Raw genomic sequence first — 15,490 nt, forward strand, 5'->3', positions numbered from 1 at the left:
TTAGGACGGGGAAGAGAGGGAAAGACTAAAGGTTACGATATGCCGCGTCAAGTTCTGCAAGGGTCTGATCCTGCTACGGATCTGTAGACACATACGGGCTACCTTGCGTGGCCGCGTGGTGAAGCAGGTTCAGGGTTACAGCACTGCGAAGCCCGGAATTTGGAAGCCACCCTGCCACCCATATCCACGATCCAATAGACTTATCCCGTGCCGTCAGCACGCATTCATAGACCATTGGTCTAGTAGGCATTCAGCCTTACTACCCTCTTAAGCAAGTGGATCTCTGATCCGTTCCTGTACGGACCGCGCCTCGGACAGCGATAAGCATAAATGGGAGTTCCCACTGTACAGGGAACAGATCGGGGGCACAGTGGGGATAACTATTACAGCGAAACCAAATGAGGCACAGACGATGGCAGTGATGATCGGTATTCAGTTATACGTATAACAAGTACTTCTTTTTATGTACTAACCGAGAACTAAGGATTACCTCGATATGTACCGAGGCCTACATGTTGACGCCTGTCACTGGTCCCTTTGAACGGGATGAAATCGAACCCAGAAACTAGGCTTTTCCCACATCCCAAACATTCTGAAGTCTTTCTCGAAAATAATATTTTGGTTCGGCAACATCTCGACGTCAAAAGCCCAAAGCACCTTAGCGATGAATATTCTCGTCTGTCGCCACGCTAAGGGCATGCCAGGGCATGATCTTGGCCCCAAGCTAAACGGGTGGTACCCATCTCTAGCATCGTTTTTGAATGCGGGATCCCAGTGTGGGTGATCTTCTGGTAACCAACGTTGTGGCCGGTAGCTATTCGGATCGTGGAAGTAGCGTGGGTTCCGAGTGAAAGCTAGAACAGCGTATTGGACCTCGACCTAGAGAAAAGAGACCTGATTAGTACTATAGAAAAGGGGAGTTAGGATTAAAAATGACTGACCCCCTTAGCAACGTAGTTCCCATCAATCTTAGCCCCGGGACACAAGCGCGGTTGGCCATTACTCGAAAGTACGGTTATCCGCAGCGTTTCCATCAAAGAGGCATGGAGATACTTGAGAGGTGCTAGCGCATCCGCGTGGATATCGTCGTAGCTCTTAAATGCACCTCTAATTTCCTCGACTAACAACTTCAAGCTTTCAGGCTGTAGCAACGAGAACATAATTGTGCCAAATATCTGACTCGCAATCGGCTCGTATCCGGCAATAACCAGATGTCCAGTGATGACCTCAATATGTTTCTTTTCCTTCTTTGTTGGGACAGGCGCGTCGGCTGGGAGTAGTTGTTCAAAATGATCCAAGTGTTCCGTATTGCCACGACGCTCTATCCGCGAATTTAATGCTTTCTCGTTCATACTCTGGACTTCGTGATAGCTTGCGATTATAGCAGGTGGGACGAAGAGAAACTTTATCGGACTTAGAAGAGGGAACTTCTTGAAGATCTGGTTTGTGGTGACGAAAAAGTTCACAATCCACATTTGGTCAAGGAAATGCGTGCTTTTCACTATAACAGCAAGGTCAGTAAAAAGCTATGGCAAGACTTCAGCAGGGTTATCTTACTATTTCGTAAGTGATTCAACTCTCGACTGTATGCCAAATCGGCCGAAGCGTCCATGGCTACCCAGTCTGTCCACTAAATGCCATTGGATCAGCATCTCAACCTAAGCTCACGATATGTACCCCAATTTTGACTCGGAAGCTTACAGTCTTGAGCTCTATACCTGCATCATTACTTCCAAGTTCCCTCATCCTCTGAACAAACGCGTCAGTATACTTGTGCATCGTCGATTCCTTGGCCTTTAACGACTTGATGCTGAACGCGGGCGCCACCTTCTTGGCGTCTGTGTGATGTTTTACTGGATCCATCTCCCACGAGAGCCCATTATCACCCAGACCAAGGTCCATGAAGTTCGTCTTGGGGAAATGTTCTATCCCGCTTGTATGAGAGTCGTATATATCTATCATCCTGTATCAGACTCGAGCTTTCTATAACAGAGTCGAATTTTTTAGATGTGCCATACCATTGAAAGCCTCGGGCGTGATGAAAGCAAGCTCATTAGGAGCTACACGAACAACGTCCCCTACAAATTTTCTTAGCAAAACATGTCTTTCCTGATATTGAAATATTAGAAACCAACCATATTTCTTCAATGCTTCTGCAACTGCAAAGGGGTATTTCCCGGTAGACCAGTGGTAAGCATACCACAGGTTCGAGAAGGCCGCAAGTTTCGGGCCTGGAAACCTAGCCGCGGGGTGGAAATACACATTGTAGATGTAACGGAACGATGCATACAATGTTATCTAGGTGTCGATGTCATGAGTTGAATTGTGAAGAAACAAGCCAGGACATGTTAACTCACTGCTCCGAGACTGAAGATTACAAGGTCGCGGGTAGGGGTTTCAATGATGTGCTGGAATAGCCATGTAGACGCCATTGTGATATAAGCTAGGCTAGCTTAGCGATGCTACCAACCGCCTAGGAAATCTACACGATTTAAGGCAAGGTTGAATAAATATTATTAGTGATCATGTTCAACCATGAAAACTGCCTCTCTATCGAAGAGACGTAGACTTTTTTGCCATCATGACTTTGGATCAAATGCTCATATGCGACCGGGAGGCACGGTTCGCAGTATGTGAGTTGAAATGGTTGGCTTTGCCTTCTGTCAGATGTCGTAACTAAACCAAGTCCTTGGGTACAATTCACTATTTGCATATGTAGGTATGTACTAGTTAAAGCAATTATCTACTATATCCATATTGCATATCAAGGTATATACGGTGTACATATTAAATGTTACTGCTCACCCGACGAAGCCGTAGCGATCATCACTTTCAATGTGACCTCTCACATGAGGGGCAACGCTATTTATATCTGATGTGATTGAACGACGTGCCTAGGCTGCTAGGACCTAGGTATACGACATGTAAGAAATTTAAGAACGAATGAAGCATCTGGGCTGCTTGGTTGCCCGGTAAAAGGACCGGAATCCGATAAGTAAACGCCTATTCATGCATGCCGCTCTATGGCTCTACGCCAACAGGCTACATAGCCGACAGAACCAGCCCACCTGCGTCTTTGGGTAAAGCTTCGGGGCTTACATGGGGGCGGAAACATCGAAGACTTCGAAGTAACATGTATATTGAAGCAGGGGAAATCATACGTCTGATGAAAAGAGTTTGAGTGATACTATGATAATGGTGCGAATTACGGCTCGGGCAACCGAAGGCGCGATTCTTTTCTGTTGATGGTCTCGACTCTTAGTTGGTGTTGGACCATCATGAACGGAACTCCTAGCGCTTTGAGCCAGGGAGACGTAAAGTCCCCGAATCTTGCACTAGATGCCGCAACAAACAACGAAACCCCGGCTACACAAATGCCGTTGACTAACAGCGGGATGGATGATCCTGCCGATTCAGCTGAGCAAAGTGCCGGAGAGAACAAGACGTCCGCTGCTAAGCGGGATTTCCGATTTTGGGCTATCATCGTGGGATTATGCATCGCCAATTTTCAATCGTCACTTGAGAACAGTGTCATCGTGACATCTGGACCCGCCATCGTCAATGACCTGCAGATGGGCGAAGAGTTCATTTGGATTACAAATGCCTTCTTCCTATGCTGGTATGTTGAAATCGGTTTCCAAAATGGCTGTTAATAGCTAATTTGTGAATAGTGCCGCTGTTCAACCCCTATTTGGTCAACTGTGCAATATCTTTGGTCGTCGATGGCTTATGTTGTTTGCCATCGTCCTTTTCACCCTCGGCAGCGGCATCTGTGGTGGTGCAAGAAATAGCGCCATGCTGATAGCCGGGCGTGGCGTTCAAGGTGCAGGATCAGGAGGTATCGGCATGATTGTTAGTATTATCATCGCCGACTTAGTACCTCTCCGTGAGCGAGGCTACTTCTTAGCAATTATCATGATTCTATATACCGTTGGGATGACTTGTGGCCCAATTGTGGGGGGTGCTATTGTTGATGCGACTACCTGGAGATGGGTAAGTAATATGCCATGATTACAAGAAAATTTCATACTTACCGATGCCAGGTCTTCTGGATCAACCTTCCGATCGGTGGCGTATCGCTGGTGTTACTGTACTTTTTCCTACACGTCAACTACAATAAGGAGATGACGTTAAACCAGAAGCTGAGGCGCATTGACTGGGTCGGCAACGGTCTCCTGATGGCTGGTACTATCGTCATGCTATACGCGCTCACCTATGCGGGCGTTAAGTACTCGTGGGGTTCATGGCAAACATTGGTCCCACTGCTCATAGGTTTATTCGTTATTGTCCTCTTCGCCGTGTGGGAAGGGCGTAGTCTGTCTCCAGAGCTTGTGATGCCACCACAGCTATTCCGTCACCGTACCTCGCTCATATCGGCTATCAACACCTTTCTTCACTGGATGCTTGTTTATTGGGGCACATATTTTCTCCCTATCTATTTCCAAGCCGTATTGCTATTTTCAGCTGAGCGTGCGGGTGTATCATTGCTACCCATGACGCTCATTTCCATCCCGGGATGCGCTGTGGCTGCTATACTTGTCTCGCGTTGGGGAAAATTCAAGATGTTGCACTTAATAGGTGAAGCGGTCTTCACTGTAGGGTTAGGATTATTTGCACTACAGTGGGAGGGCAGCACTACAGCTGAGTGGGCTACATATCAAAGTATAGGTGCACTTGGTGGCGGTGTTGTTTTAGAGACCTTATTACCGGCTTTTCAGGCACCGGTTTCCGAGAAAGATCAAGCAGCTGCTACAGCGACTTGGGCTTTTATTAGAACAGTCGGTGGCGTTTGGGGCGTCGCCATTCCTGCCACCATCTTTAATAACCGAGTTGATCAACTAATTTACACGATTTCGGATCCACAAGCTCGCCAATTACTAGCAGGCGGCGGCGCATATTCGCACGCGTCCGCCTCTTTCATCACATCTTTCCCCGACCCCGTAGTCGCCGAGATTTGTGCTGTCTATAGAGAAGCATTGAAGTTGGTATTCTTGACGGCAGTAGCTTTTGGAGGGGTGGCTACTTTGCTTTTCTTATTAGAAAAGGATGTTCCCTTAAGGCAACAGCTCGAGACCGAGTACGGGTTGATGGAAAAGACAACCCTGGTAGAAAATGATGTTGAGAAGAACAATAAAAGGCCCTCGACGTAGACAGTCTCACGATTTTTGTTATAAACAATGAAAACATTAGAGACTGCCTAAAAATTCAATGCAGAGCAAAGGGCAAGGCACAGGTTAGTGCCAACGTACCTCAATATAGCAAGCCGCGCAAGTACCTAGTAGGTTTGTATAACGCTAGGCTAGAAGATGTCTGGTAAGAACTATTTGGTACCACCTAAAGCCATCAGTTCAGCACTCCAGGGCCGAATAAGGTACTACCTAGGTACGCTATAAGCATTTCCCTCTACAATTTTCAAATCCCCGGGAAGAATCCGTCTCAGCGCTTCCAGTGCTAAATCCTTAGACCCACCTCCCAAAAAGGGGTCGGCCTCTAGGCTGAGACATAAGACCCCGGGCTTCCCCCAAAAGATCCCGTTAGCACCTAGCATTCGCCTAGAATAATCACTACAGTGACTGTACACAACCGCCCGTAAGCACTTAACTGAAACATGCAGCCACCAGCACCCATCCCGGCAACCCAACGAGCCATCATCCAAGGACCGGCAGGCCAACCCACAATCGCAAATGATGTACCCACACCGGTCCTGCGCCCAGGCACGGTCCTAATCAAGACTATCGCCGTATCGCTGAACCCCAGCGACAACAAAATGGGCGCCGCCTTCCCATGCCCGGGCGCAGTCATCGGCATGGACTTCTTAGGACGAATCGTCGATATCAAGCCCGCGGAAGGCGTCGAGAGCCCTAGCTCAGACCTACGCCTCGACGACATGGTGTGCGGCGTAGTGCACGGCTCGAACCCGGGAGACCCCACGACCGGCAGCTTCGCAGAGTACGTCCGGGCGCAGACGGATCTAGTTCTTCGGGTCCCTGAGAACTTTCCCCTGGAGCAAGCGGTGGCGTTGGGAACACCGCTACTTACTAGCTGTGTTGCGCTGTGGAGCTCGTTGGCGATTACGGCGTTGCCGGAGAGCCCGCTTGCGAAGCCGGTGCCGGTTTTGGTGTATGGTGGGAGTACGACTTGTGGGACTATGGCTATTCAGCTTTTGAAGATGTGAGTTTGCGAAACTCGCTGTTTTCTGTGATATTAGATATTACCCCTGATAACCAAGAATTGAATGGCTGGCTAAACCTCAGCAGCTTGGGATATGATCCGGTCGCAACTTGCTCGTCCCGGAACTTCGATATGGTTAAATCGTACGGTGCTAGCGCGGTATTCGATTATACGGCTACTGATCTTGGCCATGCTATCAAGACGCATACGGGAGGGCGGTTACGCCATGCGCTCGACTGTATAGCCGACCAGGCGTCAACGACTTGCTGTTATGCTAGTTTAGGCCGGCCCGGCGGCCGCTATGCGTACCTCGAAGCCAGCCCGAAAGAGTGGAAAACGCGGGAGGCTGTTAAAGCTGATTTCGCCTTAGCGTATGAGGCCTTCGGGCATGAGGTCAAGTTAGATGGGGAGTATGGCCGGCCGGCAAGTCCAGAGAAGCATGAGACGGCCGCGAAGATCTTTAGAGCGTTCCAGAAACTTCTTGATGAAGGAAAGGTGAAAGGACATCCGACAGAAGTAGTCGGGCATGGGTTTGAGAGCATTTTGGAAGGACTCCGTCGGTTGAAATCTGGTTCAGTGTCAGGGAAAAGGTTAGTTGTTTGGATTGAGTAGGGACAATTGCTAGCAACGAAAGAATATAAGATAAAAGCCTTGTTATCCATTTCTCACCTGAATCACCGATTTATGAGAGGAGTGGGACCAAAAGGGGCACGTATGGACCAGCTTTCACAGTCTATCTGCCTAGTAAGTCTGCCAAAAGTGGCATTGCCATCCAGATTATATAAAGGGGTGGTAATCCCACCCTTTGCCCTTATAATCAACTGTGACTCGCCTTCACAAAAATTGTAAAGTTAAGTGTCAATGAAGCACTGATCTAAGCTTATGGTCATGTAGACAACGGTTTTCTCTTGCCGGCCCTGATGAAACGCCATAGCAACCGCAACTCATCACGGCAAAGGCCGCCCCCTGAATCCACGCCGAGATGCCAACTCACCGTCGTTATACTCGATCAACACCATCCAAGAAGCTATTCACCGGTTTCTGGTCGTCTCTTTTGTTTACATATCCTCTAATACCCCCTCTAGATTTACTGATTACCCATACCGATCACGTACGTGTCCCGATATAAAAGCATGTTCCCAAAACACGCTTTCCTTCCCTCTCATTTCTTCCTCACGCAACTTCGAAAATCCCTTCCTTGCGTGCTCGAAAAAAATCTCCAATTCAAAAAAAAACCTTAATTACTCTTGTCACTCTCACACTTACCATAACTCTCTCCCACTCTTCATGATGGAGAACACCGAGAACTACGGCCTCGAGAGCGCCCACCGCCGCCGTCCCTCAATCCGCGTCGTAATCTCGCGAAGCAACATCTACGGCACCGCGCACTCCACCATGGCCGTGCCCCCCGTCCTCACCTCGACGAACCCGCGTCTCGCCACCATCTGGAGCACAGACAGCCTCGTCGGCCTAGCAGGAATGTCCATCAGCACCCCGCGCGCGAGCACCTCCTCCTCGGGCGCCTCAGCCCAGCTTCTCGGAAACCACACCACGATCTCGACGAAGGGCAAAAAGCGCGCCAAGAACCTCTGGGCCAAGCTCAAGAACAAATTCAAGCGCAACAAGTCTCCCGGTCCGCACCCGTGGCGCCGCGTCGTCAGCGGTGGTTTCGGCGGCATTCTGGTGGGCAAGGAGACCAAGGTCGAGTCCGAGACCAAGCTCTCCGGCCTCTTCAAGTCCAAGACCGCAGGCGACTTCCGCCGCCCCCCGCGCCCGATCTCTACGAACTGGAAGGCGGCTTATGATAACCACTTCGACTTGGGAGACGAGCGCGACAAGAAGGCCTCCGAGAGCACTGTCGACCGCATCGAGGAGAGAATCGGCGGCTTGATTCGCTCGGCTTCTGCGATCTTGCCGCGTCGACATTAGTTGGGCGTCTAGCCTACTTGTCGCCAACGTTCTCGGTACTTGGTACATAGAGTCGCACGTACAGGCACGAGCAACAACGTCTTCTTAGGGGTATGGAAAATGGGGATTTGGTTTTTTTGATGGGTTCCACGTTTTGTGGATTGGACAGGTTGGACATACCCGGAGTTTGGCAGCTGCACTGAGCACCAGATCGTGGATGAAGGAGAGGGTTGTCGCTGTTCTGAATACTTAGCACGGGAGTTTCGGTTTGTACTTAATGATGCATGCCCCTCATAAGAAGACGTATTATTGAAGCTTGAGGACTTCGTCCATTTCTTTTTTTGCTGTGACTACTTGGAAGTACCTATTATTTTCGTAGAATCTTTAGCTCGCAGTCATTAAATGCGTACCGTCGAAGATCCGTCGACACATATTTGTTTATTCGAACTGAATCCCTTGCAGAGATAATAGACAAAGTAGATCTAGATATTAGATTTAGGTACCACTTAACTAGATCACAGTAGGTAAACTACACCGTCCAAAAACATCTCACTCGCGACTTCATGCAACCCTCCATCTAATTCTTCACTTCGCCAAAGCAGCCTTTACAGCATTGACCTCCTCATCCAAAGGCAAGATATCCGGAACAGGGCCTAAGGGGGTAATAGAATGCGGGTTAATCTGGGTGTGGCTGCGCATGTAGTGGTTCTTAATATGCAAGAAGTTCGTCGTGTCCTTGAATGCCGGATGCGTCCAGTACAGTCTCCGGGTGTACAGATGCAGGAGCGGATACCCCGAGCGGATGTCGCGCAAGTTGCATTTGAAGTGCTGGACATAAACCGGGTCGAAGCGAATGAGAGTCGGGAATCTATTTCTCCAGGTTAGTTTTTCCTTCTATGTATATGCGAATGATTAGTACCCGTTAAATTGAGCGCAGACTTACAGCCTAATATCCACCTCCGTAATCTTATCCCCAAACCAAAACGGTCCGCCCGTCTCAGCAAGATGCTTTTCCGCCCTATCTAGCGCGTCAAACAGCGCCGTGACGTTACGATCATACGCCTCTTGCGTCGTCGCAAACCCGCTCTTATACACGCCATTATTAATGTCATCATAAATCCAGCCATGCGCCTCCTCGATCTGCGACTGCAGCGGCTCCGGGTAGAAGTCGAGCTTGGCGTACTCCGACGGCAGCTGGTCGTCGAACACATGGTTGAGCATGCGCAGGATTTCGCTACTCTCATTATTCACGATCGTGTTTGTCTTCTTGTCGAAGAGAACCGGCACGGTAAACCGCCCTCCGTAGTTGGGGTCAACCGCGAAGTAGAGTTCCCGTATGTGCGTGTACTTCTCGTGTCCCGGGACCGGGTCCGGGATCACATTCTCGCCTGCGGCGTCCGTGTCTTCCGGGGTGGGAAAGCGCCATCCTGAGAAGCTGTTAGTTCCTTAGTTCGCATATACACATCTCTGTGGCGAACTCTAGAAGGTGCCATGGGTTTATTAAAACGTACCATTCTCCCCCATGTACCAATGGACGCTAGAGAATGAAATAAAGTCCTCTAGTCCCTTCAGCTTCCTCACAATTAAAGTCCTTGTAGCCTATAGATTGACGTTGTTAACGAACTTTCTCTCAGATTCGCACAAAACTTTAGAGAGGGGAATTGCATACCCAAGGACAAGCATAGCTAACATAAAGATGATACCGACCCTTCTCAGGCGGGAACTTGGCGCCGGGCTCTTTAGAAATCCAATCGCGAAACGAGCTGACCTGACGCTTGAACTCTCCGCTGTTGTCGCCGGGCTTAACCCAGTCAGTAATTTTCGAAGCCTGTTTTTCATATTAGCAGTTGGCTCTCCAGAATTTAATCGCACTCCCACCATTCTAATCTGTTTGTTCGGCTTCTTCGCAAGCTTCAAAGAAGGGTTTACAGCAATTCCTCCAAGTCGTGCTTCGTTTCTCGCTATTGACGAGATCCTTCTTCTATTAGGAATGATAATATCTCTTCTAAATACAAATGTTGAAAGCGATGAGTTTGCAATTGATCTCGGCGATGACGACAATGGCGCGACACGGTAGAGCGCAGAAGAGCGAGCTGTGTTCATGAATGCGGGGATCTCCAACTTCTCCAACTTGGGAAGCCTTAGGTGCTACCTCTACTTATATACTACTACCTTGCGAGGTTCTCCTGACTTGAAAAGCTAAGTGAATCTTCGAATCAGGAGTTTCGAATATGGCGTGCGCTGTCAAGGTGTAGAAGATTTGTCACGATCTCCCCTTATTCATCATTATACTACGATTACGGATCGTGACGTATTCAATTCCCCGAACGAGCGAGGACTAGCATATCGTTACTAATCAACTAGTATGGCGGGGCTAGAAACCATGTGGAGATCTTTATAGAGTAAGGGTCAGCACATTTTACTAATTACTAGAATCGAAAAGAACGTAGTCACCAATTTGATCTCTTGCCAAAAGAGATAGGAGCAAAAACAACTCTATTTTACTACTATTTGTCTTAAGCACTTTGTGGCAGACCTATTGCCGCCAGACTAATACCTAGAGTAAACGGCGCATGCTAAGTCCGTAACGTACAAGACAGGATACCCGTGCCGTGATCTGTGGAGCTAAGCCTCAATAAACCGTACGGGTGGGCAGTATTAAGCACCCTTCATTGCCGACAATTAGACGCCTCGATGATTGGGAGATTGATGGAAAATCCTGCACGCATCTACCGGATGATAGCCTTGATGTATGGGACCTCCACATCCTGCTCAGCTAAGTCCTCCGCCACCATCTCGAAGATGAGCTCCGTCTGGTGATCCGGGATCGGCTTCTTGGATACCGACTCAACAAGCTGGCTAAGCTTCAAGCCGTATCGCTCCTTCAACTTTCCAGGAGCGAAGAAGCTGGCGTAGAGAAGACTGACCCCAGAGCTCAGCATGCTGATGGTCAAACCCCGTTTCTCGAAATCGTCGAGGAGCTCTCTCAATGTTATATCCTGCACCTCAAATCGATCCCAGATCTTGTCCAATGTTACCTTGCCGTCCGGTCCCAGGTACTCGACCTTGGGACTAGCGATCGGTTCGCTGAAACCGAAGAAAGGCAATGCAAGGTTGACGAAGCCGTTCTTGTATTGTTCGATATCCTTCTTTCCATCGATGATCTTGAATAGCTCCAAAACTACAAGGCCGGTGACCAACGCGGTCGTGGTGGCGATGGCCGGAATAATCTTTCCGGCGATAAACTTGGTCTTGTGTCGGTCGGCCTTCTCGATCTTGTAGTTGTCTGCTCGTAGATTACTTGCTGCGGTGATGAAATCTATGTGATGGTTTGTGTCATCGTCCTTCTCGAACTCAACGGGCATTAACTTAAAACCAGCCAACTCGTTGGGGGCAGGGAGGCTGTCGATAATCTTTTGTATCTCGTTGTTATCATCAAATGCAGATTTGTTCGCGGCGTTAGGATCCTACATACAAGGTTAGTCATCATCTATCATAAATCCACTAAACGGCGCAAACTTACAGGATCGTTGTCATTTGCCTGGATCTTGACACCTGGGTCGGGCGAGAAGTCGGGGACGATCATGTTGTCCAACACCTTCAAGTAAAGACTCTCATTTACTCCCTTAGTGTTAATGTTGTAGTTGAAAGCGTGGAGATTAGCGGCCGAAACGATGAAACCAAAGTGGGTGGGATTCTTGGGGTCAAACTTCAATGGATCGGGGGCACGCTTCGGGCCAGACCAGAAGGGAGTGCCGCTGGACGACGTCGAGTCTTTGGGAAAGTTGTAGAGGAGTTGTTGGATAGCATTGTTATACTGTCTCTCAAAAAGCATCCTTGCCCAGATGATGCAATCCTCAAAACTTAGAGGCTTATCCGTTACGAGGTAGTCACGGATCGTCTCAAGAGTCGGCGTCTCGTTGCCACCTTGCTTCAGTGTTGTCTCCAGATAGTTAGTCTGGGACAAGTAGAGGTTGACAGTCTCAGCAGACTTTACAAAGGAAGTCTCGAAGAGTTCGCGGGCCCATGCAATAGTATGCTCGATCTTGTTGGGGAAACTTCGTAAGGTGCACATGGGGAACGACACCTCGGGAGGATCCTGAGATGACGAGTACGATTCGGTCAACATGGGAAGAACAACCTGTGTGTTGCCTTTGGTACCGAGAGTACCGCTCTCCAACAAAGGCTTACGGAAGAAAACACATCGTCGGTCAACGTATGTTCTCGCTTCCACGTTGTCAAGCGCATTAGTGACGCCATCCAAAGCCTCCCAGAAGGTCTTGTTGAAGATGCGCTCAGTCTCGGGACTAACTCGATCTTTCAAGCACTCGATGTGACCCGCAAGCTCGGGGTTCATGGCCTCGACAGCCTTGGCCGCACAATCGCTCTTCATCTGACCGACATCCTTGGGGCGGAATAGGAATTGGCGGTTAAGATTGCTCTTCTCGATCGAGTCCATGTCGGTAACGGTGATTTTGCCTTTGGGTCCGACGCCTAAGCCGATCATTGCCCAGTTCTTGAGCATTTCGCATCCAATAGCACCCGCGCCAACGAGGAATTGTTTCACGTTCGCGATCTTGTCCTGATATTCTTTACCAAATACTGCGATTTGACCGTCATATCGAGATCCGATCGGCTTGCATAGTTCCTCCGTTCGAGAAACACTAGTAGGAAGCGATTCTAGAGAGTCAAAGTAGAACCACTGCTTAATAGGATGGAATTTTCCTGACACGGCTTTGAGAACCTCTTGGGCGGTTAGACCACCAAATAGGGCGGCCATAGGGTTCAAGTCGCCCTGGGCCTGGTAGCTGAGTTCTTTAATAAGCTTCTCATCGATCTCGAAATCCAATTTCTCCTTCTGGATAAAGGCTTTCACGGACGCAACAACGACGGCGGCATCTTCCTCGTTCATTGGTCGGGGTAGACGACCTTGTGATTGGGCGAAAGCATGCAACGCCTCAAAACCAACATGGAGTTGGTGTGGTCGGTCGAATTTGGCGAAGTCAGATACAACGAATTCCGGCTCGCGCAAGGCGGTAGAGATTGTCTTGAATTCAATAAACTTGGGCATCTTGACCTGCTGAAACAAGCCACCACCCTTGTATTGACCCAATCCAGACACATCACCAATAGAAAAGGTGTAAGGGCCCTTCACTGTGACTTTCTTCGGCTCAGCAGTATTCAAGCCTTCCATACCCTTGACTTCGGAGAAGGTAACATAATCACCATCCTCTAATCCATGACGCGTCTCGTCCAGGGCAGAAACCAATCCATCCTCGTAAATATCGGCAACGATTCCATTGATAGGGTTTTCGCCAGTCGCATCGAGGCATGTGAACTTGGCGCCGAAATCGCAGAAGATGGAGCCAAAAAGTCCGAAGGTGTCAGCAACTACAAAGTAGATGCCCTTGGAATGGCAGTAATCGCCGATGGCCAGCTGAAGGTTGAGGGGGGTGTTGGTGAGGACTACAACCTGGTACTTGTCGAACTGGGAGAAGTTCTCGCCAAGACTGTTCATCAAAAGGTTAGCATGTGACATGTTTAGTAAGATGGATGATTTGCTTCGCATACCTAGGCGAATCATGAATGCCGACAGGAGTATAGGCGTTGAGTTCAGCCACGCGAGGAGCAGTGACTGCGTCGCGAGGCTTTCCAACATCGGCCGGGCGTAGGAAGAATTGGGAGGATAAATCGGCGATCGCAACAGGCGTTGGGTCGTGGAGAGTTAAACTCTTGACACCAGCAAGAGCAATGTTCTTGGATATCTCGACACCAAGACCTTTCAAACCAACTATGAGGACATTCGAAGCGCCCATGCGCTTCATAGCCTCGTGGCCAAGGACATAGAGCTGTCGACTGTAGAGGGACTCGTCGATCTCGGTCTGGCCTACAACGGAGTTGTCAACCTGGACACGGGTGACCAGGTCGACCTCAGGTATACCCGAAGCCATTTTGGTATCCTAAATTTGATAGATAAAAATTAGTATCAGGAATGAAATAGATGGATGGATGGTTTCATATCTAATAGCGATTAGATCGATAGACATATATCAACTTACGGTCATGGTTCTCTTAGGGGAGAAAGGCAACTCTCCGTTCTCGTGTTTTCGCTTCCCCAGCTTGGCGATGTTTGCTCTAGTGGAGCCCTCTATGCTGCTACTAGGAGATACAAACGCGCAGGCTACGGAAGAAGGATTGTGAATATGAGGATAAAGATGAGGTAGCCCGACGGTAGGATGAAAGATGAACGATGTACCCAAATTAACAACCCCACCACCGATACCTGGAACGAGGCTGACCGATCGATCTGTCAAGTAAATACTCTACGATACGAGATGACGTAGTTGGATAGCTGGTCCAAAAAGGAAAAAAAGACTGGTTGGTATGAGAGGAGGAAAAGACCAGCTTTCAGAATAAGGCAGTGAATGTTTTTGGGAAGTTGTTTTCGGAATAGTTCACGGTTCGACTCACTACAGAAGCTGCAGTTTGACGAATGTTGAAAAGGTTAAGGTGTGGAAGCTCTTGCCTACAGTGTACAGCTAAACGTTAGCCCGCGGGGTGTGCCTGACTGACGTTTTGACCAGCTGATTTCTCAGCAAATCATTCTCCGTTTTGGTGGGGTCAGATAGTGGCTCATCTGCAGGTGGAATCCAGTCATATGTGTGGCGTAATAATGGTGGCGCATTTCTAAATCTTCTTCGCGATTCTATCGCAATTCGAACATAACATCATGTGTACCTATGTACCTACCACCTAGAAATCAATGATGCGCATTCAAACAATCAATGTCTTGACTCAATTTGTGCCTTTCCTTACAAGCCCCTGTCGCGCAGTACCATCTTCAACGTCGTAGCAAAACATGCTCGACATGAAGCATGGTGTTGTGTGCACCGCCAACAGGGTAGAAACGGACGTTGGAGCGACGAAACTCGCGCTATGGCGCTAGCTTTCCATGCAGCCATTCCTCTCAGGCGCAGAGGCATGGCGTAAAAGATATCAAGCACTCCATCATGCCTCCATAGCTGTAACCGGCGATGGCATAGGGGCCACGGGGCTGTTTTCGCAGCATGTTTGTCCGGTAGCACGTCACGGCCTCGGCGATAGAGCGGAACCGCCGCTGGGTCGGGTCGAAGCCTGGTGCGCGCTGGCCCCACACAGGCCGGTCGTCTGCGCTCAAGTGCTGCATCGGGCCGATGGACGCTAGCACTTCGCCAACGCCCGAATTTACGAGCCAGAGCGGCGTCTTATGTCCTGCTAGTCGTAGAGTGACGATCGAGTCGTAACCTTCAAAGGCCGTTGAATCGGGAGGCGAGTTGGCCTGCTGACCGGTAGTGTCTATCGTATTCAAAGAAAATTGTCGAGACAACAAGTCGCGCAAGGCAGCGGCCAGCATACCCACTGTAAGAAGCCA

General features: G+C 49.2%; 7 protein-coding genes across 7 annotated transcripts; 3 read left to right on the plus strand and 4 right to left on the minus strand.

Annotated features, from left to right (window-relative positions):
• Positions 1–344: 344 nt before the first annotated feature.
• On the minus strand, positions 345–2,798 carry GGS22DRAFT_152129 (cytochrome P450). Its single transcript, XM_047959616.1, has 7 exons — positions 2,358–2,798; positions 2,136–2,298; positions 2,019–2,078; positions 1,702–1,955; positions 1,558–1,630; positions 942–1,501; positions 345–879 (listed from the first exon to the last, which is right to left on the minus strand). The coding sequence occupies exons 1-7, from the start codon at positions 2,430–2,432 to the stop codon at positions 526–528; spliced, it is 1,539 nt and encodes a 512-aa protein (XP_047822501.1). The 5' UTR covers positions 2,433–2,798; the 3' UTR covers positions 345–525.
• A 46-nt stretch (positions 2,799–2,844) lies between these two features.
• GGS22DRAFT_152131 (MFS general substrate transporter) lies at positions 2,845–5,235 on the plus strand. The gene is made up of 3 exons (XM_047959617.1): positions 2,845–3,619; positions 3,672–3,993; positions 4,044–5,235. Exons 1-3 carry the CDS (start codon positions 3,246–3,248, stop codon positions 5,148–5,150), a joined length of 1,803 nt encoding a protein of 600 aa, XP_047822502.1. The 5' UTR covers positions 2,845–3,245; the 3' UTR covers positions 5,151–5,235.
• GGS22DRAFT_152134 (zinc-binding dehydrogenase) lies at positions 5,236–6,999 on the plus strand. The gene is made up of 3 exons (XM_047959618.1): positions 5,236–5,382; positions 5,464–6,171; positions 6,258–6,999. The coding sequence occupies exons 2-3, from the start codon at positions 5,609–5,611 to the stop codon at positions 6,781–6,783; spliced, it is 1,089 nt and encodes a 362-aa protein (XP_047822503.1). The 5' UTR covers positions 5,236–5,382; positions 5,464–5,608; the 3' UTR covers positions 6,784–6,999.
• An 18-nt stretch (positions 7,000–7,017) lies between these two features.
• GGS22DRAFT_152137 (uncharacterized protein) lies at positions 7,018–8,537 on the plus strand. The gene has a single exon (XM_047959619.1). The coding sequence runs from the start codon at positions 7,459–7,461 to the stop codon at positions 8,098–8,100; it is 642 nt and encodes a 213-aa protein (XP_047822504.1). The 5' UTR covers positions 7,018–7,458; the 3' UTR covers positions 8,101–8,537.
• Positions 8,323–10,555, minus strand: GGS22DRAFT_61989 (glutathione S-transferase). Its single transcript, XM_047967570.1, has 5 exons — positions 9,958–10,555; positions 9,749–9,907; positions 9,591–9,678; positions 9,023–9,506; positions 8,323–8,947 (listed from the first exon to the last, which is right to left on the minus strand). The coding sequence occupies exons 1-5, from the start codon at positions 10,180–10,182 to the stop codon at positions 8,665–8,667; spliced, it is 1,239 nt and encodes a 412-aa protein (XP_047822505.1). The 5' UTR covers positions 10,183–10,555; the 3' UTR covers positions 8,323–8,664.
• A 3-nt stretch (positions 10,556–10,558) lies between these two features.
• Positions 10,559–14,624, minus strand: GGS22DRAFT_152139 (uncharacterized protein). The gene is made up of 4 exons (XM_047959620.1): positions 14,139–14,624; positions 13,651–14,039; positions 11,603–13,589; positions 10,559–11,546 (listed from the first exon to the last, which is right to left on the minus strand). Exons 1-4 carry the CDS (start codon positions 14,142–14,144, stop codon positions 10,809–10,811), a joined length of 3,120 nt encoding a protein of 1,039 aa, XP_047822506.1. The 5' UTR covers positions 14,145–14,624; the 3' UTR covers positions 10,559–10,808.
• A 422-nt stretch (positions 14,625–15,046) lies between these two features.
• Positions 15,047–15,472, minus strand: GGS22DRAFT_196560 (uncharacterized protein; the record flags this gene model as incomplete). The annotated part of the gene is made up of 1 exon (XM_047965848.1): positions 15,047–15,472. The coding sequence occupies one exon, from the start codon at positions 15,470–15,472 to the stop codon at positions 15,047–15,049; it is 426 nt and encodes a 141-aa protein (XP_047822507.1).
• Between the last annotated feature and the right edge of the window lie 18 nt (positions 15,473–15,490).

This window comes from Annulohypoxylon maeteangense (genome assembly GCF_022496945.1).
Source record: "Annulohypoxylon maeteangense strain CBS 123835 unplaced genomic scaffold GGS22scaffold_2, whole genome shotgun sequence".
NCBI lineage: Eukaryota > Fungi > Ascomycota > Sordariomycetes > Xylariales > Hypoxylaceae > Annulohypoxylon > Annulohypoxylon maeteangense.